The 27,815-nt window shown below is 42.7% G+C and overlaps 1 protein-coding gene across 4 annotated transcripts in view; it reads left to right on the forward strand.

Annotated features, from left to right (window-relative positions):
• The window catches only part of ARID3B (AT-rich interaction domain 3B), a 57,647-nt gene that overhangs the window by 11,739 nt on the left and 18,093 nt on the right, over positions 1–27,815 (forward strand). For all 4 annotated transcript variants that reach the window (XR_008992672.1, XR_008992673.1, XM_057488974.1 and 1 more), the window contains exons 3-4: positions 18,683–18,754; positions 18,933–19,005. Coding sequence is in view for 2 of the 4 variants with exons in the window: in XM_057488974.1 (XP_057344957.1) it covers positions 18,683–18,754; positions 18,933–19,005 (145 nt within the window). In the remaining 2 variants the exon portion in view is untranslated. The remainder of the gene's footprint in view (positions 1–18,682; positions 18,755–18,932; positions 19,006–27,815) is intronic.

The raw sequence follows: 27,815 nt of genomic DNA on the forward strand, positions 1-27,815 counted from the left end.
GGCCAGTGTGAGGAGCAGTCAGAACCCACACATGTATTGAATAAATTTGCAGTCTTGTGCCCCAAAACAATTACAATAGTAACATCAAAGATCATTGATTAAAGATCACTATGAGAAAAATAATAACAAAGTTTTAAATATTTTGAGAGTTGCCACAATGTAACACACTGATCCATTTTCCAGCAAATGCTGTTGGAAAAATAGTGGTATCAGAGACTGCTCGATGCAGGTATGCCTGGATACTTTTATGTTTGTGTGGTTTGTTTGATAATTTGATTTCTATGCTAGATGGTAAGCTGAGAGGACAGGGACTGTGTCTGATTTGCTTATCATTGTATCCCAGCACCCAGAGGAATGATGGCAGATAATAGGTGTTGAATAAATATTTGTTCTACTTTTTAAAAATTTGCTGTTTTTTAAAAAAAATGTGAATGGTGCTATTCATTTCTTTAAAACATGGACTTATTTTTTTAGAGCAATTTTAGGTTCACAGCAAAACTGACCAGGAGTACAGTGATTTCCCATATCCCCTCTGCCCCCTACTGTCAAAATCCCCCACTGGGATGGTATATTTGTTGCAACCAGTGAACCTACACTGACATATCGTGATCACCCAGAGCCCATAGTTTATATTAGGTTTCACTTTTGGTGTATTTTCTATGGCTTTCATCAAATGTAATGCAATGTATCCACCATTACAGTGTCATAGAGAATAGTTGCACTGCCCTAAAAATCCTCTGTACTCCACCTGCTTATCCCTTCCTCCCCTACAACCCTGGCAACCACTGATTCTTCTATTGTCTCCGTAATTTTGCCTTCTCCAGAATATCACTTCGTTAGAACTATATAGTATGTAGCCTTTTCAGATTGGCTTCCTGCACATAGTAAATGCTTTTAAGTTTCCTCCGTGTCTTTTTTTTTGAGATGATAATGATATGTTATTGGTATGCTTTTTAAAATGTATCAGATTTATAACATTTTTTGATAAAGTCAGTTGCTGAAACAAAGCCATGTTGATGAACAGTAACATTTGTAATATATAATTAATGCCAATTGCAGACCTGTACCAGCATCTCACTTTAATATCAAGTTTTTTAAACAAATTATTGAGGTATAATTTGTATATGCTAAACTGTGTTCATTTAAAGTGGACAATTTGATGAGTTTTGACAGATGTAGACACCCATGAAGTTAGTCAAGGTTCAGAGAACATTAATGCCCCTTTGGATCCATCCTCTCTTCAACTCTTAGTTGTAGATTATTAGGCAAACATTTTTTACTTGTTGTCACTGCAGATTAATTTGCATTTTCTAGAATTTCTTTTTATTGAAATATATTTAACATAACATTGTGTAAATTTAACGTGTATAACTTGTTAATTTGATATGTTTATGCATTGTAATAGGATTGCTATTGTAGCTATTATGAGCACCTCTGTCACCTTACTTAATCATCCTTCCTTTTTAGTGGTTGGAAGAATTTTTAGTTTCTTAGCAAGTTTGCTAATTATAATATTCTTGACTATATTCATTATACTGTGCACTATTAGATCTCTAGATCTTTTTTAGTACTCATTGAAAGTTTGTACCCTTAAATAACATCTGTCCTGTACCCCATCCCTCATCCCCTGGTAACTACTATGTTATTCTCTGTTTTCATGAGTTTGGCTTTTTTTTATTCCACTTATGGGTACTCCCATACAATGCTTGTCTTTTGCTGTCTGACTTAACTCACTTAAGCGTAATGTGGTCAGGGTCCATCTTTTTTGTCTCAAATGGCAGGATGTCTTTCTTTCTCATAGCTGAATAATATTCCATCTTTGCACGTGCCACATCTTTATTATCCATTCACTGGTTTGGTTGATAGGCACTTAGATTACTTCCATATCTTGGCTATTGTGAATAATGCTGCCATAAACACAGGAATGCATATATCTCTTCGGTGTCCTGTTTTCATTTCCTTTGGGTATATACTCAAAAGTGGGATTGCTGGATCATATGGTAGATCTATTTTTAATTTTTTAAAGAACCTCCATAATGTTTTCCATACTGGTTGAACCAATTTACATACCTACCAACAGTGCACAAGGGTTCCCTTGTCTCCACACTTTTGCCAACATTTAACTCTTGTCTTCTTGTAGCCATTCTAACAGGTGTGAAGTGATACCTCATTGTGGTTTTGATTTGAATTTCCCTAATAATTAGTGATGTTGAGCATCTTTTCATATATCTGTTGGCCATTTGGATGTTTTCTTTGGCAAAATGTTCAGATCCTTTGCCATTTTAAAAATAGATTGTTTGTATTTTAATTACTGAGTTCTCTGCATTCTTTATATATTTTGGATATTAAATGATACATGGTTTGCACAGTTTTCCTCCCATTCTATAGGTTGCCTTTTCAGTTTGTTAATTGTGTCTTTTGCTGGGCAGAAGTTTTTAAGTTAGATGTCGTCCCATTTGCTGATTTTTGCTTTGGTTGTGCTTTTGGTGTCATGACGAAAAAATCATTGCTAAGACCAATGTCAGATAGGTTCTTCCTTACACTTTCTTTTTTTATTAAAGTATCTTTAATATACAACGTTATGTTGATTTCAGGTATACATCACAGTGGCTCAACAGTCCCCGTGATCAACTTATATTTTGATTTTGAATTATCGTGCCCTTTTACCCCCCTCCCCCTTGGTAACTACTTGTCACTTCTCAGTGTCTGTGAGTCTCCTGCTGTTCTATGGCTTCGTTTTGCTTTGTTTTTATATTCCACAAATAGGTGAAATCATATGGTATTTGTCTTACTCCACCTTCCTCCATGTCTTTTCATGGCTTGAAAGCTCATTTCTCTTTAGCAGTAAATAATATTCCATTGCCTGGATGTATCAAAGTTTGTTTATCCATTCATCTAGTGAAGGATATCTTGGTTGCCTCCAAGTTTTGATAAGTATGAATAAAACTGCTATAAACATCTGTGTATTGGTTTTTGTGTAGATAAAAGTTTTCATCTGATTTAGGTAAATACCTAGGAGCCGTCACTGCTGGATTGTATGGTAAGAGTATGTTTAGTTTTGTAAGAAACTGCCAGACTGTTTTCCAAAGTATCTGTACCATTTTGTATTCCCATCAACAATGAATGTGAGATTCTGGCCTTTTTTTTTTAATTGAAATTTTCATTGAGGTAATTGTGAATTCACATGCAGTTAAGTAACTTAGATCCCTGTACGCTTTGCCCAGTATCCCCCAACGGTAACCTTTCATAAAACCGTGGTATACTATTATAGGCTGGATATTGACATTGATAGGATCCACTGATCTAAATTAGATTAGTCAAGTTTTTCTTGTACTCTGTGTGTGTGTGTTTTGTTTTTAAGCCTGTTGAGTTGTATGTTTAACTTATCTGCTGAAATTCTTGTTACTTAATAAATGTCTTAATAAATGTGTTTGAAGCTGCAGATAAATTTCTCTTAAGGTTGCACTTTGCTGTTATAGATATTGATATGTAATGTTTTCATTGGTTAGTACTAAACATTTCAGAGTTTTAGTAGTGATTGCTTCTTTAACCATGGGTTATTAAGAAATGATTTTTAGTTTCCAAATATGTAGGTTTTATTTTTTTTTAAATACCAATTTATAGCTTATAATTAAGCCCTAACCATTGTGGTTAGAGAAAACAGGAATGATATCAGTTTGCTGGAATTTGTTATAATACCATTTATATTGGCCTTGTGTGTGGTTGGTTTCTGTAAGTTGTCCACATCTGTTTGGAAAGAATATATATTCTGTATTTGATAGATGTGGAGTAGTATATCTGTCTATTGGGTCAGGCTTATTGTTACTCAAATTGCCCGTATCCTAAGTTTTGTTTTCCTGTGATCAGTTTCAGAGAGAGGTGAATTAAAATATTCCAGTGTAAGATGGGCTTTCTTTTGATTAGTATTAGCACAGTTTTTTCTAACACCCTCTAATCTTTATATCTTGAGACCACATATGAAAGAGCTATAATCGCTTGTCTTTTTCATTGGGTTAATTTAATCCATGTAGTTATTAGGATTAACAGTGCATTTAGACCTATTTCTGCCCTCTAATTGGATTTACAGTTTAACCATATGTGTTCTTTGCTTCTTGTTTTCTCTCTTCCTTTTATTCATTTGATTTGAGTTTTCTCTCTCCAGTGTTTGTCTCCTCTACTGGTTTAGAAGTTATACTTTCTATTTCTGTTCTTTCATTGGTTACTTTTAGATTTTAATTTGCATTCTTGACTTTTTACACTATTTTTAATCAATATTAGGACCTTAAGAAATTCTTGTTTTAATTTCTCCCTCTCCACTTCTGTCTTCCAGTTTACTGTGCCAGTATTTTAGTTCCAATTTGTTTTAACCCTCCTCCAAATTACTGTTTTTTTCCCCTAACAGTCAGTATTTATTTAGACTTCCCAACACATTTATTCATTTCTTTTTTCACCATGATTTCTTATATCCCACTCTTTCCATTTGGGCTCAGCCTTCTTTTTCTTTTTTTACTGACTCTTTTAGCAGAGATTTGTTTATAGTAAATTAAGTCTTGATAAGTCTGCAAAACGTGTTTTTAATTTACACCTTTATTTTGCCCTTATTATATGATTGTTCATAGATTTTGTTTCTAGACTGACCATTATTTTCCTTAACACTTTGGTGATATGATTCCTTTGTCTCTTAGGAACTGTTTTTGCCATTGAGAAGTCTTATGTTAGTCTAATTGTTACCTTTGTGAATCCTTTTTTTGTTACAACTTTTAAGATTTTTCTTTTTGACTCTGCTGTTCTGCACCTGCACTATTGTATTCTGGGTTCAGACTTACTTATATTTGTCTCACTTAAGCCCGGGTCTGCTCCTTCAACTGATTTGTGTCCTTTTTCTTTTGTTTCCTCTTGGCTGCTATTTTTTCTTAACCGTTATTTTGATAGAACTATTGGAACCTTGTTCTCATTCAGTATTCTGTGTATCTTTTCTTTTATGACCTTATCACTTTATGTTATGATCCTGCATTCTGGAGTATTTTCACATTGTATTTTCCAATTTCTAATTCTCTCTTCAGCTCTGTCTGTTCTACTTAATAGCTTAAAAAGTTGTTTATTGTAATACTGTGTTTAATTACTGTACTTTTTTTTGACTTTTAAAAATTTGCCCATTCTTACAATATGGTTTCTATTCCTTCCTTTAGTTCTTTGATCATTTTTAACTTTTTTAAAAAAACTATATTATGGACTGTTAAAACTTTTTATTATGGCAATTCAAACATACAAAAGAAGAGAGAACCACCTGTGTCCTTTATCCAGCTTTCAACAATTAACCAACATTCTGTCATTCTTTAAACATACTTACTTTAAAGATGCTTTTAGATTATTCTGTTATTATCTCTAATTCTTGGGGTACAGGTTCTCCTTGTTACTCTCTCATATGATGGTTTATTTCGTCTTGTGGTGGTTTGTTTTTTCAATGTAAGCTTATTTAAAATTGGGCTTATTTCCATGAGTCCCCTGTGCTCTGGATTATGGAAGCATTCCTAAGGGGAGTTGGGGCCCAGAAAGTTTAGCCGGTTGTCACTGGTTTGGGGTAGTATGAATTTGGAGTCTGTCTAGTGAGAGCCTGAATTTCCACATCTTATGGAGCCTTTTTTCCGTGAGACCCCTGGCAGATGGCAAGTTTCCTTTAGTTCTTCAGGCTGGTGGGCATATTTTTAGGCCCCAGTTCATGGAGAGTGGACATGTAGTCCTTCATAGCCTCTGGCTTTAGAATGCCATTATCTCAGTTCTGGTTCCTGGCATGCAGGGGGCCTATAGCCTGGACTCCTCTCCCCTGGGGGCGATTACATCCCCAGTCCTCAGCCCTCAGCTATTAAGAAGTATATCCAGGTCCCTTCTCCCTTGAGACCTTCAGCTTCACTGCTTATTGATTTCCTTCCTTTTGTTCTGGTACTGTGGATTCTGCCTCTTTTCTTGTTTTCAAGCTTAGCTATGTGTAAGGGGTATGGAGTGTTAAATTTTTCTGGCATTTTTAAGTGTGGTTTTCTTTGGAGAGGGAGGTGGTAGAGTTCATATCAGACAGACTACCCTCATTCATGATTTTGTTTGCCACTTTGGTTTTTTTTTTAATAGCTTAAGCTTTTTGACCTCTTGTGTCTCAGGTACTTGCCTTGTTTAATTGAGTTGTGTGAGGCAGATCCTGATATTATCTCCCTGTTAAACGTTTGGTTTATTTTACAGATGAGGAGAGAATGTTGAAGGGGGCTGCTTTATAGCCTCACAGTTGGGAGGCTGGGCTATGAACCCAGGTGGTCTGACTTGAGCCTCCCTGCCTCCCTGCTTCCCAGCTCCTCCATTCCAGAAAGCAGGGCAAGAATACTCTTTTCTCATGGGTTTCATTACTCTAAGAGTAACTTTGGTTTGGTTTTTCTGATTATCAGAGAAATTCAGACTCATAATATAGAAAATAAAAAATTTGTAAAGAAGAAAATATCACCACCACAACAACATAACTGAGATATAATTATAAATATTTTCTTGTATTTCCTTTGCATTTAAAAATGCCAATCACAGGGATTTTTTTTATTTCACATACAATTTTGTGCCCAATTTTTATTAGCTAATGGACCACATGCAATTTTTTTCATTAAATTTTATTTTAAAGTATTATTTTTAAATAGTTTAACTTTTAAAAAACATACTACAGAGGTTATATTGATTCAAATAATTTTAGAAATAAAGAAACGTATAATGTGAAAGCCAGCCTGACCTTACAGGGGTCGTTGTTGTCACAATTGGTCTGTACCTTTTCACAGCCTTTTCTCTTCACAAATGTATTTTACTTGCTTTTAACAAAAATAGGAAATCTATTAATCTATAACTTATTTTTATATTCACTTATATTTATATTCAATTATATTATGGCTGTCCTTCCATGTGTGTTCATAAAGATCTATTAATGTTTTTATGATCACTTATCTCAGAATTACACAAGTAATCTGAATAGATGTTCATGATAAATTGCAAGAATATAGGAAAATACAGAGTAAAAACTTACGGTTTAAAAGTATATTCTGTTGCCTACTCTCTTCCCATCCTTCCAACCCCTCACCCCGCTATCCCAGAGGAGGCCTCAGTTAGGCAGGAATCAGCTTCTAGGGCTGTTTCTAGATATTTTATCTAATTGTGCAGTCATAGACTGTGTTAAGAGAGTATATGTGTGTTTAGTATAAATACAGACTGTCTGTATAGATCCTATATAACTCTATGCCTTCTTTCTGTATTTCTCTGGTAGGATAGATTATTAATGGTAGAATTTGGTGTTTCAGAGGATATGCATATATTACTATATTTTCATATGTTTCCTTCTTGTATTTGTTCTCTGATTTATCCTGCTTGTAGCCTTTGCCCATTTTTCTTTCTTTAATTATAAAAACCCATGGTATTTACCTTACTAACAAATATTTCAGTGTACAGTACATACTGTTAATAGTAAGCACAATGGTGTACAACAAATCTCTAGTTTTCATGTTGCATGACTGAAACTTACACTCATTGAACAGCATCTCCCCATTTCCCTTCCCCCAGCCCCTGGTAACCACCATTCTATTTCTGCTTTGATGAATTTGGCCACTTTAGATACCGCATATAAATGTAATCAGGTAGTATCTGTCCTTCTGTGACTCAGTTATTTCACTTTATTTACATTTATTTAAACTTTTATTGAAAATTGTGCATTATTTAGCATCTCCTCCAGATTCTTCCATGTTACCTCATATTCAGGATTTCCTTTTTTTTAACTGAATAATGTTCCACTATATATATATATATATATATACTGCATTTTCTTTATCCATTTATCTATCAGGATCACCTAGGTTGATTCTGTATCTTGATTATTGTGAACATGTGATGAATATGTTTCAGTGAACAGAGAGTGCTGGTATTTCTTCAAGATCCTGATTCTTATTTTTCCAGATAAATTCCCAGAAGTAGGATTGCTGTATCATATAGTAATTCTATGTTTAATTTTTTTCAGAAATCTCCATATCAACTGTAGCATTTTACATTATCACCAACAGTGCACAAAGATTCCAGTTTCTTCACATCTTGTCCACCACATGTTATTTTCTGTTTTTTGTTTTTATAATGGCCATCCTAACATGTTGGGTGAATAACTCATTGTGGTTTTGATTTGCATTTCTCTGATGATTATTGTTGTTGAGCATCTTTTCATATATGTGTTAGCCATTTGCATGTCTTTGGAGAAATATCTGTTCAAGTCTTTTTTCCCTTTTTTAATCAGGATATTTGTGGGGGATTTTGCTATAAAATTGTAGGAGTTCCTTATATCTTTTGGAAATTAGTTTCTTAATCAGATGTATTGTTTGCAGATATTTTCTCCGATTCTGTAGATGGCCTTTCCACTCTGTTGATTGCATCCCTTTTGCTCTGAAGAAGCTTTTTGTTTTGGTGTAATCCCATTTGTTTAATTTTGTTGCCTGTGCTTTTCATATGATATCCAAGAAATCATTGCCAAGACTAATGTCACAAAGCTTTCTCCCTATATTTTCTTATAGTAGCTTTACAGTTTCAGGTCTTCTTAAAGTCTTTAATCCATTTTGATGTGGCATAAGACAAGGGTCTAGCTTCATTCTTTGCATTGGATATCCAGTTATCCCAGCACCACTTGTCAAAGAGACTGTCCTTTCCCTATTGTGTATTGGCAGTCTGTTAAAAATCAGGTGACTGTATGGGCATGGGTTTATTTTTAGACTCTATTAGTCTACATGTCTGTATGCTAGTACCATACTGCTTTGATTACTGTAACTTTGGAATATGTTTTGAAATCAGGAAGTGTGAGGCTTCAGCTTTGTTCTTTCTCAAGATTATTTTAGCTATTTGGGGTCTTTTGTGATTCTGTATGAATTCTAGAATTTTTTCTGTTTCTTGAAAAAAATATTGGGATTTTGGTGGATGTGTAGATTGCTTTCTATAGTATGGACTTTCTAATAATATTAAGTCCTCCAATCCATGAACTTGGAATGTTACAATTATTCTATGTCTTTAATTTCTTTCAGTACTGTTTTATGGTTTTGAGTGTACAAGTCTTTCACCTCCTTGGTTAGGTTTATTCCTAAGTATTTTATTCTGTGTGCTATTGTAAAAGGGATTGTTTTTCTTAATTTCCTTCTCAGATTGTTTGTTGTTAATGTACAGAAACACAACTGATTTTTGTATGTTAATTTTGTATCCTGCACCTTTCCAGAATTCATTTATAAGTTCAACAGAATTTTTTTGTTTTTTGTTTGTTCATGAGGAATCTTTAGGGTTTTCTGCATATGAGATCATATCATCTTGTGGACAGAGATAATTTTTACTTCTTCCTTTCCTTTTGGATGCCTTTTATTTCTTTTTCTTGCCTAATTGCTCTGGCTAGGACTTCCAATACTATGTTGAAAAGAGTAGGCATCCTTTCCATGTTCCTGATCTTAGAGGAAGAGCTTTTAATTTTTCCTACTGTTGAGTATAATGTTAAGGGCTTTTTAAGCCTTAAGCAATGGGCATTTTATATATGCATGGCTTTTAAAGTGTTCAGGTAATTTCCTTCTATTCCTAGTTTGTTAAGTGTTATTATGAAAGGGTGTTAAGTTTTGTCAAATGCTTTTCTACATCTAGAAATAATCATGTGGTTTTTAGCCTTTGTTCTGTTAAGATGGCATATCATATTGATTGGCTTTTGGATATTGAACCATCTTTGCATCCTAGGGATCAATTCCATGTAGTCATAGTGTATGATTCTTTTAATGTGCTGTTGAATGTGGTTTGCTAGTAGTTTATTAAAGATTTTGCATCTATTTTTATCAGGTAGTTTTCTTGTAGTTCCCCCCATTCCCCACCCCCAGGGTAATGCTGTCTTCATAAAATGAGTTTGGAAGTGTTCCCTCTTACTCAGTATTTTGGAAGAGTTTAGGAAGGATTGGTGTTATTTCTTCTTTAAATATGTGGTAGAATCCACTCCTGAAGCCATCTGGTCCTGGACTTTGCTTTCTTGGAAGGTTCTTGATTATTGATTCAATCTCCTTACCAGTTATAAGCCTATTCAGATTTTCTGTTTCTTCATGATTCAGTCTTCGTAGACTTCGATAACACTTGTTATCACTGGTGTTAAATCATTTTTTAAAGTGTTGCTAATTTTACGAATGAATAATGGTGTTTTTTGGAGGAGGGGTTGTTAATGCACTCTTCTGTTATCCTCTTGAACCTTAAAATCAAACTGCTATCTTTAGGAAATGGTTTATATTGTCTTCCAGATCCTTTTTATGAAGTTGTATCCTAGAATTAGCAGTCCACCTTCTTTTAAGTGTATGATTTTCCTCAAAATCCATTACTTAGCCTGCAGCAATGCTCCGAAGTTTGTTCCTTTGCCTTGTTCTACAGGTTATTGATACTCATTTGTGCCTCTATCATCTTCCAGGCCCTGTGCTGGATATACAAGGCTCACAGAGGAGTAAGTCACAGTCCCTGATGAGAGAGACAGCTTAGGGGAGGTGGCAGGCAGCACAGGGATGCTGGCATCAGAGTTGGAGCAGGAATACCACAGTACCACCCCCCAGGATGGCCTGGGGCTGGGAGAAGCCTTAGGATAAGCTCTCAAAACTATTAATGGGGCTGACTTTTAAACACATAGTACCTGAGGAAACCTGCTCAGAGGAATCCCAAACTTGAAAGAGGAACTTCTTTTTTTTTTTTTTTATGAACTTCTTTTTTTTAACTCTGTAAAATCATTCATCATAGCATTTTTTTTTTAAATGTGTTCTTCCTATGCATTTAAAATAGTTTGAAAAAAAAAAAGTACAAAACGTTTCTGAATCGCTGACTTAGGTCAAATTTCCTCACCTCTTCAGATCTGAGTTTTTGCTTCTGTCAGATGAAGGTCGGATACAGTGCTATGCTTGGCCCTCCAGCTCTGACTTCTGAGCTTTGTGGTGTGAATGGCTGTCAGTGACCGTTATAGAAGTTCAGGTGGTAGGTAGCTCATGGGGTGAAATAAGCAGTGCTGCCAACTCAAATCTGCAGAGAAAAGGAGCTGGAACCTTTTTCTGTGGTTCTCAGACTTAGACTTGGCTGGACCAGTTCACTCTTTGTCTTAAAGTTATCCTCATCACCAACATCACATTTTAGTTTTTCTTCCTCCTTTGGTAGGAACACCCCATTTCTGGGCAGTCTCCTTGATTATTGCATGAAATGACTGTGCCTAGGCGAAAAGGTAAGACTTCCACCCTCCCTCCCCTCCTGTCCCCCACCTTTCTTCCTTTCTACTGCTTAATGAGAAAAGTGTCCCTTAGTTGTTTTTCCAAGCCACCGAGTTTAAATTGATCTTTGTTGCTAGTAAGTGGCGGGGAGGCACTTTCTGGTTCCTGCTAAAGTTACCTGACAGCGGAAGGTGCACATCTGATAATTATAACTCTAGTGCTTCTAAGGCCTGAGAAATTTAGTTAAGAGCAGTAATCCTGATCTTATCGGTAGGGTTCTGCAGTCCAACAGTGTTGCTTCTAACAATACCTGTTTTACTTCCTGGGGCTCCCCTCTTCTCTCAGGATTCTCCTATAATCCTGTCCACTACCCCTTGTGCATGGTCTCATTACCTCCTGGAATCAGTTACAACTGGTGGGAGGGCAAAGGTGTTTTTCTTTTCTTCTTACCAAGATTGGGGAATTGGATGTTTAACATGACAGCATCATCAACCAGCCAGTAGTAGAGCAGTCGCGTGTGATTTAGGTAATACCTGTAGAGCCATGGGTCTAACCAAAGAGAAAGTAGTTTATGTGTTACTAATTAAAAAGAAAAAATAACAGTACTAACAACAGCAATATTTAGCCCAAATACTTTAGTTACCTTTTATAATACAAAGTAATTCATTGGTATCTGGGAGTTTGGGATCAACCCTTTTGAAGTCCTTATTTTGCTAATGACCACTTTGAGCTTCAGGTCCTACAAATTTGCCCAATTCCTTGGCCTAGGGGTTCAGAATCTATTAGATTATAGAGAGTAGACAGAAATGAAACATATTACTGTTCTTTGTCTTCAGATAATGCTCCAGAATCTCTAAAAGTTGTCAGTATGTGTGATGGTGTTGTAAGGAGTGGACAGTTTCTTTGAGGTTTCAGAATATGTGGAGACCAAGTAAAGAGATGGTCACTTAGCCTTTTTAAACCTGAAGGAAAGGGTTAACTCTTGCCTTGGGGAGGAGTGAAGAATGGGAACTAAAATTGCTTTGGACATCTGAGCTGTGCTTTAATAAGATATTCCAGGTGGTCAAGAAGTAATCCTAAAATAGCCTAGATACTTAATTGCTTTTAAAGTCAGGCGCTCCTGTCTCTGGGGAGGTACAGCTCTAAGGAATGCAGTGCTGGCTCCTGAGATCTTAGAGGCGTGGTCTGGTGGAGCTTTTTTTCAAATCCCAGTAAAAAGAAAACCCAAGGTAGCCTCTTGGCTCACTGGTTCCGTTTCTCCCTTTCTCCTTGCTGGACGGTTGGCAACAAGGCTTTCTGGCTCCTGCCACTGCCTGCTGCCGTAACCTGGTTTCCTCCAAGGCTGTGGGATTGTCACCTCAATCCACCCCCAGAGACAGTGGTCTATTTTCCTTAGTACTCAAAGGTTTCCTGTTTGATCCCCTGCCAGCGTCTCTCCATTTCTATCGGAACATACCTTTCTCAGTGTAAGATTCAGACTCATCCTTCTCATTCATCCCCTAAGTCCAGACCCAGTTGATTCTCTGACTTGGCTGCTTATTAAGACAGTCATTTCTCCCTAGTTCTGTGGCTCACCTCCCTACCCACCCTAGCTGGCCAGCCCCAGTGCTGGCTTCTCAAACCGTCAGTACTGTTTACAAAAAATGTATATTTGCCTTTTAAATCATTACTGAGGGTCATAAAAATAAATATTTTATTAAATGAAGGGTCACACTGCTCTCGTGAAAGACTAAATATTGTGAAGGTGTCAGTTCACTAAATCATTCTATCATTTCAGGGCAATCCAAATTTTCTTTGTTGGGGAGGCAGGGAGAGCAAGTGATGGGTCTTGACAAGTGATTAAAAAGTTAATCTGGAAAAAATAAAGAATTGTTTTTTTAACTGTCCCTTTCTCTCCATTAGCCCCTCAGCCCTATGAGGTCAGAGACTCTTATATGTCTTGTTCTTTTTCCCCCAGAATGTTTCATAGTACCTATTAGGTGATCAAATGTCTATAGTTGAGTGAATATAATGAAAAAAATTGAAAAGTGACAGTCCTCTATAGTCCCAATTCAGTTAGGTGTCTCCATACATGCGTATGTGTGTACTATATTTTTCCCAACAAAAATGGGTCATTAAAATCATCTAGAATACGGATTTAATCATTTTTCTGTTCAGAAAACATTCACGGCCTCCCCCGCTGTTCACAGTTCAGTTTAAGTTTCCTTCTGGCATTCAAGGCATCTCACAGCTTGTTTCCACCTCAACTATTCAGGCCTGCATCCTCCCTGCCAAAACATGCCTTGTTTGTCTCCCCCTGCGTGCTCTTTTAAACTGCAAACATCCCTCTCCCTCTCCCTCAGCCCGTTCTTCGGGCCAGCTTCATCCCCACCTCTGAGCTGCCCTCCTTTCTTCCACCTCCTGGGCCCTTTGGATGTCGGCACTCTGACTTGCTGTATAAATGTCATTTGTGTTCAGCTTGTTTTTCCAACTATGTGGTGAAACTCCCAGTGGTGGGAACCACTTTTTTTTTGTATTCTCCTCAGCAGCTTGTGTACTGCGGAACGCTCTCCCTGGGGTGGGTTCTCAGGAAGCAGTGTTGAATGAATTTGTTATAGGATCTTGGCCTCTCTGGCCAGAAAGAGCCCCCTGAAGCCCCATCCAGCCCCGTCTCATGTTGGATTCCACACCAGGACATCCCAGACAGATGGTCATCCAGGGACAGGCAGCTGCCCGCCTCCTCAGGAGGTCCACTCCATTACCGGGCAGCTCTGATAGTCAGATGAGGCCTTTTTCTACCAGCCTGAAACTTCTGCCTGGTGGCTCTAGGTCTACCCTCTGGGGCTTTAGAAAAAAAAGAAGAAACAAAACAAAACAACCCTGCTTCCTCTTCCACAAGGCAGCCTTTCAGATTTTCAAAGATAGTGAATACATTTCCCCTCTCTTTTCCAGCTTCCAGGATGGAGATGTTGGGGAAGCACTATTTAAATGTGGAGTGTCAGTCAGGTTAGACTTTGATCCATCATTCTTTGGAGGCCCTTTATGTTCATGTCACAGCGCCGGGTGCCGTATTCCTCTCGTCTCCTCAGAAGCATTACCCGGTTATCTCTCGCTCGCTCTCCTCTCTCTCACTTCTTCCCCCCTGTTCCCTGGGTGCAGGTGAGGGTCCATCCTACCCAGGATGTTCTGTTTGGAAGTAGTGGGAAAAGGTTACCAGTTCTTATTCAGCTACTCCCAGACCCTCGGGCAGGGCTGTTTTTATGTTTGGCTGTACCTCTCAGATGAAGCCAATAAGATGAATCAAGAAATAAAATAATCTCCCATTGATAGGAGCCAGCCAGGGCCCTAACTTGGCATTGTAGGCATTCTGTGGACAAAGGCTTTTAATCTTTTCCTCCCTCACCGCCATCCTGATGTCTCCATCCAGAATGCTTTGAGCTGTTCTTTCAATCCACCAGCGCGGTGTAACAGAGCCAGACAGACCTGCATTAAAGGGCTGGCAGTGTGGCTTGCAAGTTCTGAGACCCTGGGCAAGTTCGGTAACCTGCTCTTTGAGCCATTATTTTCCATTCCCACCTCTAAAATAACCATCTGTACATCATAGAATTGAGTGGGAAAGTACTTGTTAGGCTCTTGGCTCAGTCCTTGCTCTTCAGAAATTGCACAAACACTAGCTTCCTGCTGCTCTTTTCCTTCTAGCCTTTCACTACCATTTTTGAGAGTCAAAGGCAAAGCTCTCTGGCTTTCCTGGGAGATGAGCTGGATGCTGGTATAGCAGCCACAGCCAGTCTTACTTAGGTGGGTATTTGGGAACAAACTGTCAGTTTCCTGTGAGCTCCTGGTGAGATCAAAGCTGAAAAAAGAGAGTTCTCAAGTAGGAGAGACTGAGAAGGTTGTAAATGGCAGTAAGTGACCGCTCTGGCTGCTGACCCCACACACCTTTCTGGCCTGTTGATACTGCTGCCTGCTACCTAGGGGGTAACAAAGCCCGTTCCCCCAGCGGTTGCTTTTCTCAGGGACTACTCTTGATCCCTAAAATGTTGAGCTGGATGTTGTTCTGTGAGTTGGATCTCTTTTTCGTTGTGTTCTTCCCACACCTTGCCACTCCCTGCTTTCCTCTCCCTTTGCAGTCTCTGTCAGCCATGCTCAGCATCCAAGAAAGAAATCCCTTCTGGGCTGACAGCTTTCCAACAGTCACACTCACCCCCTGTTGAGAGGCCAGGAAACCTCCTGCACATAAACCTGAAGTGCATAACTGAGCTGTTTTTTTCCACAGCTGACTAGAGTTAAGAAGCAAGAAAATAGCTCCTTGAGCCTATAATCCTCCCAGAGAAAGGAGGGGAACAGAGGAGTTGTGGGGTTGGAGGTCCCATCGGGGAGCCATCCCTGCCTCTCAGCAGATGAGCCAAGGGCTGGGAGTGCCCTGACAGGATGCCCACAGATTGCGGACATAGGCAGAGACACCAGTAGCCAGAATGCGAGGTGACGGTCCAGAGAGAAAAGTGGTGATTCTGTGTCATGCGCAGAAGCGGGAGGCTTCCTGGGGGAAATCGCATTCCAACTGCACTGGGAACGGCAGGCAGGGTTCAGGAATCACTCTCACCTCAGCCAGAAAATGCTGTGAAGACAGGTCAAAGTTTAACTGATGCAAGACAGAGTAATGCAAAGAGACTAGACATTTCCCCAAAGCCCCAATTGAATGTTTTAAATTAAATAATGGCCCATCCTTGCCTTGGACAAAAGAAAACATCTCCATTCCTGGGCAGCCCTTCTCCCTGTGTTTTCTTTAAATAGTAACTGACATTCCTATCTGTGGAATGGGTCACACACAGTGGGATTGCTCAGTGTTCAGTGTCCTGTGTCCGTCTTATTCTAGCAAGTCTCCCTGTCCCCTGTGGTCACTGACCTACTGGCGTTTCAGGCTAAAAGCCTGTCACTAAGCAGATTTTTAAGGTAAGCAGTTCATACTTAGATTGTCAGAGCTGGTACAAGTTCTGGCCGTCCCACTGCTTGGATTCAGTTGCAGTTTGGGGAGAGCTGGGAAGGCAAAGGGGATTGTGACACCCCCAGCCGCCATCCTACAAGGCACTATTTTCTGTTCCCGGAGCTGTGTTCCTCACACTTGGGTGTTTATTTTCACACATAATCACAGTGGTTGCACTGGCTGCTTGTTTTCACACTCTCCTCCTGCTGCGGAAAGCCCTGTCTGAGATGTCTGTTGCGGATTCCATCCTCCCCACCCAACTGAGTGTTAAATAGTTTCTGAGTGAGCATTCAGAGTGCCTGGAAGTTACTGTAATTAGCAAAAAAACTGTGTTTTTGTCTCTCTTGGTGACAAAGAAAGAGTCCTCCTGTGAACAAAATCAGCTTCAGATCTCCAGCTAGAGAGGGTTGGGAATTGAGCTGCCCCGGTTAGCAGCTGACATAACAGAAGCGGCAGTGATCCCCCATTAAATGTCTTTCAGCCGACAGGGGCTGCCGGGATAATTGACTTTCCAGCAGGAATTACTGGCTTAAATAAAATCGCTGGGCATTAGGGCAACCTACTGCATCCTTTGAAAGGGGGACTCTGACTCTGTCTGGTTTTGCTGACCTGACAGGCATAATTCATCTTGATTTTTCATTGTGCTAGTTGCCACCAGGTGACACCAGATTTCTGTTGACTGTAATTACACTGGAGGGGTGAATCTTAGCTTTTTTAAAAAAATAGTGTTCCTTCTGCTTAGTTATTGGCCTCCCTGAGCTCAAGGTGCTGTTGTAAAATTTCTACAGAGTCAGTCTGGGCGATGATGTGAGCACAGTGAGACGGCGTTTACTGAGCACTTGCTTATGCATGTCTTTTACTCGACAAGCAGGGAAGTTTGGTGCGGCCTGTTCCAGTTCAGCTGACCGGTGTCACTTCTTGGTCACACTCACCTCACTGTGTGCTAAATGGCTGCCCTCAGGAAGCGGGTCTACATCGCAGAGCCCACTTTGGGTAGGGGAAGCAAAGTATGGCACTAAAATACAACTAAATAATACCTCCTGCTTTCAGGCAATCTTCGTTAAGGGGGGATGGGAGAGAATCAGTTAGGCCAGACTTTCATTTCGCTGTCGTGGATGTACAACCAGACCCCTGTGCGGCCCAAAGAATGTCCTCCCGAGAAACCTCTGCTCCCCTTCCCACCTGCCTCTTGCCAGCTATCCCCAGCCAGCCAGATGGCACATGTGTCTGGTCCTGGGGAAGAAATGAGAGTGATGGCCTCTATGGGACCCAGTCCCACCCACTGGGTCCTCCACTAACCAGTGGGCAGGGGTAAACAGCTGACTTCTGCTATGACATTCATATTCCCCTCTAGCAGGGGTTCTAGTTGACTCTCCTCTATGGAGTATGTTAGTAGATTTTTTGAAGAGATGCTTAATTGGTTCAAATAGACAGTCAGTGCCTTTTAACAATGGTTAGAGTTCATTGAGCGTTCACTGGGGACTATTAGTGCCAGGCGGTGTGCTATATGCTGGGGATACAAGGACGAATCAGACACTTCTGTTCTCAAGGATCATACAATATAGTAAGTATGATAGATAATTCCAAAATAATATGTTAAATTCTAAGCTTAAAAGGTACAGAGATTGCTTCCAGGGGACCTAGCATAGCTGGGAGTGAAAGGAAGGCTTCTCCCAGAAGGCCATGCCCACCTAACTTGAGGAAAAGAGTTACCTAACTGAATAAAGGCAGGAAGCAGGTTTCAAGAACATAAACAAAGGCATATTTGCCATCTCCTCCTATTCCATTGAATGGCTTTGGTTTAACGTAATCAATTAAATTAGGATTAGGTTTTCATTATTTTGCTAATGAAAATGAACTTCACCCTAGTGGCACAGAGCCTCTACCTTGGGGAATAATTTCAGGCCCTGGGAGCCCTCAGATCACTAGGGATTTCTGATCACCAGACTTAGGGCTTCTAGTGGGGAAGCTTGACTGAGAGACCACAGTTGGGAATCTGTGTCCTGTTCCCTGTGAGTAGAGTGTTTTTACCCCCCAATTAGAGTGCTAAATGAGAAGCCAGGCCAGGTATCTTCCCAATATACTGTATAATATTCAAACACACATACCATACAGAACCTGCAGAAAACTGGTACATCTAAGAGTGATGGCTTCCAAAGATCAGCAGGGGTTGTGAGCAGGTTATCAGAAAACTGGGCCTTTCTGTCCTTGTCTGGACAAGTGCAAGTAACACCCACCCTCTCCCAGCAAATGGAAATGATTCTTCCACCTGACTCCCTCTTATGTTGGAACCATCATTGGGGAAAAAAAAGTCCGTGTAGGTGTAGCAGGGGCGGTTACCTGAGCGTTCTCCTATAGTGTGTGCCGGGGCAGCACAATAGCTAAGGGCCTTCATCTTCCCCTAAATGGTCGCCTTGTCCTCTGCCACCCTCTTTCTGTTCCTTCTGAACTCTGTGCTTTTGTTCCGCTTTAGAATGGTGGTTTGGCCTGGAGTGATGATGCAGATGGAGGCCGGGGAAGAGAGATCTCTCGAGATTTCGCCAAGGTCTGTAATGCTTCCTTTGTGGTAATGGTTGCTGAACTTGCTCCCCAAGAAACAAGGACAGGAGTGGCTTCTGAGTCACATTGTAGTCATTCAGATGGTTATGTGTCTCTGATGTAAGACTTCCTGCATAAGATGGAATTTTTCATTGTGTTTTCTTCTGGGGGGATTGGGATCACAGCTGTATGAACTGGACGGTGATCCGGAAAGGAAAGAGTTCCTGGATGACCTCTTCATCTTTATGCAGAAGAGGGGTGAGTATACAGTATGCTCAGCATTCCAACTCAGTATTTATCAAGTGCCTACTGTGTGCAGGTCACCATTAGACATCCTCCCTCCAGAGTGCCAGCATCTTTTAGCCCAGGAGAGCAAGAGCATGTGCGACTGATTTGCTTTCAGACCAAGCTGAGTAATTGACAACCAGACCGAAGATGACAGAGAGGACCTTGGCAGGAAATGGATGGAATGATCATCCAAACTGGTTCTGCCTTATTTTTGTCAGTCTTCTTCTGATTAACTGATCTCTGGAATCATTTCAAATTCAAACATACTTTTTTCTTAGCCTTATAATAACCCTAGACATCACTTAACCAGTAAGTGGGGCTTCCTGTTGGAGCATCTAGGCTTATAGAGACTGAGAAAGGCCAGTGAAAGACTAGAGGTCTCTCAGGATTGGTTGGGAGGGTCTGAGATGATCTGGAAAAGGAAAGGCTAACTGTTTTTCCTACCCAGTGGCTCTTTGGGTTTTGCATCCACTGGCTTGGTTGGGGCATTCCTGCAGTTTTGCTGTAGGGTCCATGGGCCTTCCTTCTTGTCTGTCCTTCTGTCCTCACTCTCCCTGTACCCCCTGCCTCCCCACCAGCCACACATCTCTGCTGGGACCATTGTGTGACTGAGCCTTGAGCCCAGTAACTCAGCTTCCTGGCTTTGTATCCTGTCATAGCAATGGGTTCACCAGGCTGGTCAGCCCTCAAGAAGCATGGCCAGAAACGCAGCGTAAGAGAAGGTCCTCGGCAACGTGTGCAGTTGCACTTTTATCAGCCTTGGGACAGGGCCATAGGAGGGAGCTGCTCCTACTAGCCTCTTCCCCGGGACCCTGCTTTTATCTGGTCTCTATGTTAGCTCCTTGGTTGAGACCTGGGAAGGAAACCCTCCTCTTATCCTAGGCTAAGCTTTAATGGCAGCCCCCAGCAGCTTAAACATTCTGAGTTACCTCCCCTCTCTCCCTCTTTCCCTCTCCTCCCAACCCCCACCCCCCTCTCTCCCTCCTTCCCCTTCCTTTACCTTCTAAAGTCTTATTGCCTTCTCAGTAGCATGCCTATTACTGCTGGTTTGCTTGCAAAGGTAACTGAAAGTTTTGAGTCTTGGGTCGCCCCCCATCTCCAAGCCTATCATAAGAGCCTATGCAGCCCTGATTAGTTCACTCCTCCAGCTGTTATCTGGAGCTGCATGTGTCACTAAAAAACAAGAATATAATCCCAACAGATAATGTGACTAGCAGCAGCGAAACTCCCTTGTTGCTCTGAGAGAGAGAAATCCAGTTAATACTTTGGTCTCCCCTTCCAATTATCTTTTAATTATTTACAAGCTCCACAAGCCCAGCTGGTGCAAACCCAGAAGCTGCTCCTGTCTCTGAGGGCTGCCATAGCAATATAGATTTTAATCAGAGGTGTAGCTCCACTGCTTTTCTTGCTACTTTATATTTTCCCTTCTCAAAGGATTTTTAAAGGAAAATGGAAGTTAAATCAGCCTAGCCAAGGGTGAAGGTTGGTATTGTTTACTGCTGCTGTGTAAAGACTAGGAACTCGTTGAGGACAGCCACTTTGTCATTTCTTTATGTCCCCAGTGTTAGCACAGCGCCAGACAGGGTGGTGCTGGGAACATGTTTTCTGTACGAGAAGTCCTAGTGTTTTTCTAACTCGCTGGCCCCTCGCAGGGAGGCTGAGCTGCCCCTGTTAGATGGCCGCCCTGGAGTTGGAAGTCAGCAGTAGAGCAGCATGTGCTGAGAGACTCCTGGGGACTGCCAGACTGCCATGTAGTGTGTTTCTGAGCAAACCAAAAGCAAGAATAAGTGACTCCCTTTGATCATGTCAATTTATGAGCAGATCTTTTTCTGGCTCCAGCACGTATGTTAGGCATTTCAGTCTTAGCTGGCATCACCAACAGAAGGGCAGCAGTCAAGTCAGTTTTGCCACTTGTTAGTTACTCTAATGCAGGATTTCTTAGCCTCAGCATATTGATTTTTGGGACCTGGATAGCCCTTTGTTGTAGGGAGCATCCCCCCAGTTGTGATAACTGAAAGTGTCTACAGGCATTGTAAATGCCCCTGGGGGACAAAATTGCCTGCCTGTTGAGAACCACTGGCATAGAAGGATGGGACAGAGGATGAACATGTAAAAATGCCTCTGCAGAGAAACTCTTTATGGAACTCATCTTACTGCGACTCAGGTAGCAGTACCTGAGTGCGCTGGGGCCTGTGCCAGGCAATATCGCCAGCATCCCTACTGTGGCTAAGTGTCGGGCGTCAGTGCTGGGACCCTTGTCCTGGGCTGGGCTGCACAGGGGTGGCCTCTGAGGAGCAGCAGCTCCACTGGAGCAGAGGAAACGCCACAGGTGGTACAGAACTGTGGGGGCAGGTGTGGCCTTGGCCTAGCTGGAAGAACCCTTGTCTGTGGCCTGGGCGAGTCAGCTCGCACCAACCTGTGAAGAGCTGTGTTTGGCCAAGAATTTAGCACTCCAGGCTGTGGACATATAGCTGAGTTATTGAAGTTAAGACATGTGACATGTTTGCAGAGCCAGGCTTTAGGAAATCTGCTGTGGCAGCAGCGTGTAGTTGACCTGAGGGTGGGGACTGAGGCAGGGAGACAGTGTGGGGCTTGTTCCCTATGAATTCACACTGACTTCCTCCCTGGAAAACTCATGTCTGATATTCTGAATCAGAGTGTGTGGTTCAAGAGGTCTAGGAGCAGATTCCACATTTACTCATGTAAAGCCTACTGTCTTTGCTCTTCACAGAATGGTGAGGCCAAGGGTCCCTAGACACCAGTGAATTATTTGTCATTCCCAAATCGGAGTGTCTAGGGGCCCTCTGGAGCCAGACCGTGTTAGACGGGTCCAAGGAAAAGCCTCACAGGCCTCCGCAGCAGGGCAGCAACTCGTCCTCCGAGTTCTTCAGAGAGCTCCTGTGAGGCGCCACTGAAAATGGCTTGAGTTTGAAAGGCCTGGTAACACTGCCTGGGCTGTAAGTTGGGCTGGGCAGCATTGACAACAGCAGGCTACACCACAGAGGAAGTGCATGGGGCTCAGAGGGAGGCGGCACACAGCAGGCTGCCCCAAATGACTACAGCTGCCGGTGATAAAAAAGCTGTCCAGGGGGAGGGGGCCAGGCCATAACCGCTGCTTTGTGCTGGGTCTCTTTCACTTGTTAACATGTTTGGGTGAATTGACTGCAACAGATGGGCCTTTCAGCTCAAGGCACCTTGCTTGCCAGGCCAGACCTGGGTGACTTACACCCTGGTGACCCTCCCCCACCAGCAGGGCAAACTGCCCCAGAAGAGTCTGAGGTTTGGGCTCACTGCCTCCCACCTGCCTCGGAAACAGCTCTTGGAGCCCTGTCTGGAGGCATATAGACGGGGGAAAAGAGCTTTAGACTAAGTGGAAAGACGGGGCCAACACCCCGCCCTTCATGATCTTGAGCAGATCTTCCCCATCTGGGGGGGTCACAGTTTCCTTATCAATAAAAGACAGGGTGCAGTTAGAGTCAATTTGGAAATTTCTTTGAAGTTCTGTGTATTTATCCATGATTGTGTCTGTTGAGCTACCAACAGATAATGTGCCACTCTCAACCAAAAAATAGAAAACAAGAGAAGCCCTGTTACCAGTTTTCTACCAAAATAGTGTGAAAACCAAGTGCTTTTTCCTCTTTCCTTGCTGAATAATGTGTTTCCTCTTTTGCTGACTGAACTCAAATTGAATTAAACCTGTGGCTTTTGATTCTGCCCCTTCCGTATGTTTCTCTAGGAAGATTGGTTAGATTTCAGAACTCTAATGCCCCCTTTTGCTCACCTTTAACTGTGTGTATGCGCATGTGTGTGTGTAAAATACACATATCTTTGCTGAAAATAAAGCCAACCTGTAAATAAAATTCTCTGGCTAATTTAACTCACTGTGGGTGGTTTTCTGAGGTATCACTGCCTGGTAAGTTTTCCAGGGGAACCCTACGGGGGGGACTAATTTGAAAGGTTGATAAGTAAAGGCTAATAAATAATTCCATTCTTCCTTCATCAGTGAGGAAGAAAAGCTTGTTTTCTTATTCCCTGGGCGGGGGAACTGTAGTGTAGCCTCATCAGAGAGGAAGAGGTGGAGGATTTTGCTATTGCTTTTATTATCGTTTTCCCATGCACTTTACAGAACCCTTTCAACCCATTTTCTGATCTGCTGCTCCCCACAGCTCCAGCTCTGGGGTGGAGACACCAAGCCCCCAGGTTAAGTGACTTACCTGAGACAATGAACTGATTTAGCACTTAGTCCCCAAACTCCCAGGCAAGTGCTCTTTCCCTCTCCCGCACTGCCTTTGAGAAACTTGACCCCAGCACCAGCAGCTCCATGGCTTCTGTTGGAGCCGTGGAAGCCTTGTCTCTCCCTCAGCCTTCTGAGCCCCACAGAGAGTGAGTGCTGGCCTGCCTCTACGCACCAGCGTCCGGTAGGTTCTGACAGCATCTGGCAGTTAGCATGGGGCAGAACTCATGGTGCTAGAAGTCTTCATCTCAGAGGAAGGCGTATCTCTCAGGGAAAGGCAGATGTGAAAATTCGTAATAGCACGACGCTGCCATCTGTCAAGGCAAGATGGGATGGGGCTTGCGGGCACTGGAGACAGAAGCCCTGATCGTATCTTGCAAATACCCAGAATACCCACAAGCAAGACTCTCTCCTGTCCCTGCCCCAGCTGGGCACACTGGACCTGGAACTTGCTTGGTCTGGTGGAAGACAAGTTTTGTCAAGACCTCCCCTTGAGAACTGCCCTCCCTCCCCCACCACTTCTGTTCAAGGCTGCAAACTGACCTTGGTTTTCCCAAATGGATTGTTGGATCTGTTTTTGATGTGTATATACAAAGAATTTACTGTGGGAAAAGGGCTTGGTCTGCCTCAAAGTGCAGTTTGAGTGTTTTTCCTTCTGTTGTGTGCTTATCTATCCATCTGAAGCAAGGAAATGTTCATGACATATACTGCTTTGCCTTTTGGTGGAGGCAATTTCTCATATATTCTTTGTGTCTTGCAGTAAATGTTCTCTGCTGTGGCCACTCTTCCTGATAGACTAAAATACGTTGTCTTTGTCAGATGAAATAGGCTTTGGGGCTTCATTTTCTAGCTTTATCTCCAAATGAAAGTATAAAATGCAAATCTTTTTCTTAGGATTTATCTTTTTGTCTGAGGCTGGATCTTTTTCTCTCTCTGGGTGACTCAGCTGCTGTTGATAACAGTTTTTCTTTTTTTCCACTTTTAATAGTCATTTAATATCCTATAACTACTCAGTTATCATGATAATGGGGAAGGGATCTGGTTTCTAAAAGGCGTGATTAATTTGAATAGCTCGCTTTTGTCATTAAATTCAGCCTCTTCACTTTCAAAATCTTTTATTGACACTTCTAACACTTGGTGAAATTTGGGTGGATAGTTTTGCCTCTTTTGGTCCAAGGTAAACCAGTATTCAGGAAATCATCCCTGGGTATGTGTAGACCAAGGATTTGACCTACGTTAACACTGGGAAAACCTGCTGGGTCTTGAGAGGTGAAGGACATGGACTGGCAATGGAAGCTCAGACTGCTGTTCTCTGCTCAGGCCAAAAGGCCCTCAACTTTGTCTCTCCCTGGCCAGCCTCCCAACCCCTCCCGTCCAGGAGATTCCAGCCAGTTCTTTTGATCAGCAGCAGGCAAAGCAGAGAATACTCGACAGTCCACCTCCTTCTAGCTCCTTGGCGAACTTTACTGAACACAGGTTATAAGGAAGGAGATAGCACAGCCATAACCATTATTTTATTACTATCCATAATAGCATGAAACATTGCTCACACTGTCTGAACTTCACCTGAAGCAGTTAGTCTGTGTTAGAGTATCAAAAGGATTGATGTGTTTAAAATGATCCTCTCAGGTTGTGGTGCCTCTATAACATATATGCATTGCTAATGGGTACATAAATGGGCATAACCACTTTGGAAATCTCTTTGGTAATATTTACTGACACTAAACATATGCCAACCCAGCAACTCCACTCCTGGGTGGATACCCAACCGAAATCAGTGCTTATGCTCACTGAAAGACACATGCAACAATGTTCATAGCAACACCATTCATTAGAGCCAAAAACTGGAAAGAATGTCCATCAGCAGTGGAATGGATAACTAAGTGATGGCATAGTCATTCTATGCATAGAATACCACACAGCAATAAAAAAAATGAACTGCTGCTGTACACGGGGGTTTTTCTCCAGACCAAAAGTTCAACAAAGGAAGCCAGACAGAAAAGGATACATATTACATGATTCCATTTATGTAAAGTTCAAGAAAATCACCTGTGGGAATACGTATCAGGATGATCACCTCCTGGAGGTGGGTAAGAAGTGCCTGTTAATCGGGAAGGGGCCTGAGTTTTCTGGGGTGCTGGAAATGTTTTGTATTTGGATCTGAGGGATGATTACAGGGGTAACACAGAAGCAGAAATCCAGCGAGCTATGTACTGAAATGGATCTGCTGCACCACATGTCACTCCGACCCACTCAGTAGGAAGGGAGAGGTAGGGGCTGAGGGATACCTGTCGGTCAGCCCACTGCTAGGACATTTCCTGTCCCTCTGCCCTGTCTTGTGGAGCATAGCTGCACGCTGCATTGCACACCACCAGGCACTGCCACCCAGCTCCCCGGTGGGAGTTACCGTCTACATAAACAAGGCGGAGGAGACCACTGTTCATCTCTCTCCTTGGTCCTGGGCAGCGGAACTAGAGCAGGGCCAGAGCTGAGATGCAGAGGAGGGGACAGGAAGCGTGCCTGCCTGTGCACATTCCCCACCTAGCCTGGACCCTAGCTCTTTAGGCCCTCTGGCGGGCTGCCCCAGCTCTCTTGACAGGCTATGGGAATGATTAATGAGTTTTTCAAGCCAGGAAAAAGCAGTGAGGGGCCTGGCAGGGCCACACCCTGGGTCCTGGGCCTTCACCCCTGACCAGTGGGCAGGAAGGCAGCCATGTGGCTCTCAACGGTCCCTGCCCCGATTGCTTCTGGTCTTCACTGGGACGTGCTGTGCAGTTCTCCAGTGGGACGGAAGTGGCCTGCGCGCCGACACTCCTGCCGTCTCTCAGCTTTGTCCCTAGTGCCTGAGGAGGCCGTCTCCCCCCTCCCTCCGCTCTCACCCCTACCCCAGCTCTGTCTGCAGTCAGAGTGGCATGCAGGAGAGCAAGGTGCCAGGGAGCAGCTTCTGTTTGGTTCCGTCTGTGCTGGAAGCTCCTCATCCCGGCTCTGGCCTGCTGGTGCCGGTCTGCAGCGGCAATCCCACCACCAAGGGTTAAAGCCCGACCAGCACCCGCAGCGTCACTGGGTCCTTGGCCCTCATAAAAGCCTTTTCCACATGGTCCCCGGGCTGCCTCAGGCTCCCTGGCTGAAATCTGATAAAGGGCCTCTTTGTTGAAACTGTCAGTCTCCTTTATTGAGGAGGGAACTGGAGACCAGTGGCATTTCTTGGGGTACAGATAAGGCCCTGGATTCCTGTCAGAAGGAGCATGATTAATTACTCTGAATCCTAGCTCCTGCTTTGATAGTAATGACTGACAGTCCGCAGGCTTGCTTCCAGTCTGCAGGCTGCCCCGTCAGGTGCTCACACCCCTTCAGGGAGGCGGCTGGGCCAGACTCGGCCTCCTGCAGGGCCAACGCTAGTGACCCACGAAGAGCTCTCCGCAGCGGCTGTTTGCTCCCTCCCTGGTTCTCTGCAGTTTGCTTTTACATCTCTCAGGTGAAGGGCCTCCTTAGAGGAAGATACAGTCCAGCCCAGGGAGCAGCCCAGAGACCCCCCCCACTTCTCTGCAAGGCTGGGGAAAGAGCCAGGGCTTGCGGACTTGGACTTCTGAGACCTGGCCCCAAGCCACACGTGTACCCTTCATAGGAGAAGATCCCAAATCACTTGGTAACATCATCCCTTAATTCAGGCAGGACCCCAAAACTGAGTCACCCTCCCTTGGGTAACAATTATAAGTGCTGATTTTGGTTTTTAAATTCTCATTCATAGGCTCACAGTACTTCAGAATTGAAAGTTACTTAGTCCAAATTCTTCATTTCACAGGTGGGGAAACTGAGGCCTGAATGTGTTGATCCCTCATCCCCACCCCACCCCAGGATGACACGTTGGTTCTTTCCTGTTTAGACAGCTCAACTCAGCTGAAAGGCCTTCTCTCTCTCTTCCAAGCTGAGTCTCTGGAGCATGGGAAAGCCCATTAAGCACAGAGCAAACCAGCCTGAGGGTCCTGCCTATCTCTTAGTTGTAAGAAGACTCAAAGCTGGGGCAGGTTTTATGTCTGGATTATCTGGGTAATGTGAGAAAAACCATACTGTCTTCTAGAGCCAGCACTCCGAATAGCCTCACCTTTGCTTTTGACAGTACTGAGGGGCAGCCTGCACCGGGCCTATTTTGAGCAGTTGCACGGAGGGCCAGCCATGAGGAAGAAAGCGCCGTTCCCCTTATCCACCTGCTCTTGGAACCAGGGTGCCTGGCCAGGCCATGTTCTGCGTGAGGGAAAGCAAGACCCGCGTGTGCCCAGGGTGGGACTGAGCAGCAGAGCGGGCCTGCAGGGGTCCCCTCCAGGGTTCCTTGCTCTGCTGGCCTGTTGTTTCTTTCCAGAAGAGCTGGGAAGAGGTGAGTCTTCGGTTAGGTTTGCAGCCTTGACTTCAGACTCCACTTGGCCCCTTCCTTGGCTTCTCAGGTCCCATATCTACTGCTCTTTCCCTTGTCCCCGGGCATGTTCTCAGCCTGAAACAGGCACATTCCATGTGACTATTAAAAGGCTAATTTTTAATGGAATTTCTATTA

This window comes from Manis pentadactyla, chromosome 11 (assembly GCF_030020395.1).
Source record: "Manis pentadactyla isolate mManPen7 chromosome 11, mManPen7.hap1, whole genome shotgun sequence".
Taxonomy (NCBI): domain Eukaryota; kingdom Metazoa; phylum Chordata; class Mammalia; order Pholidota; family Manidae; genus Manis; species Manis pentadactyla.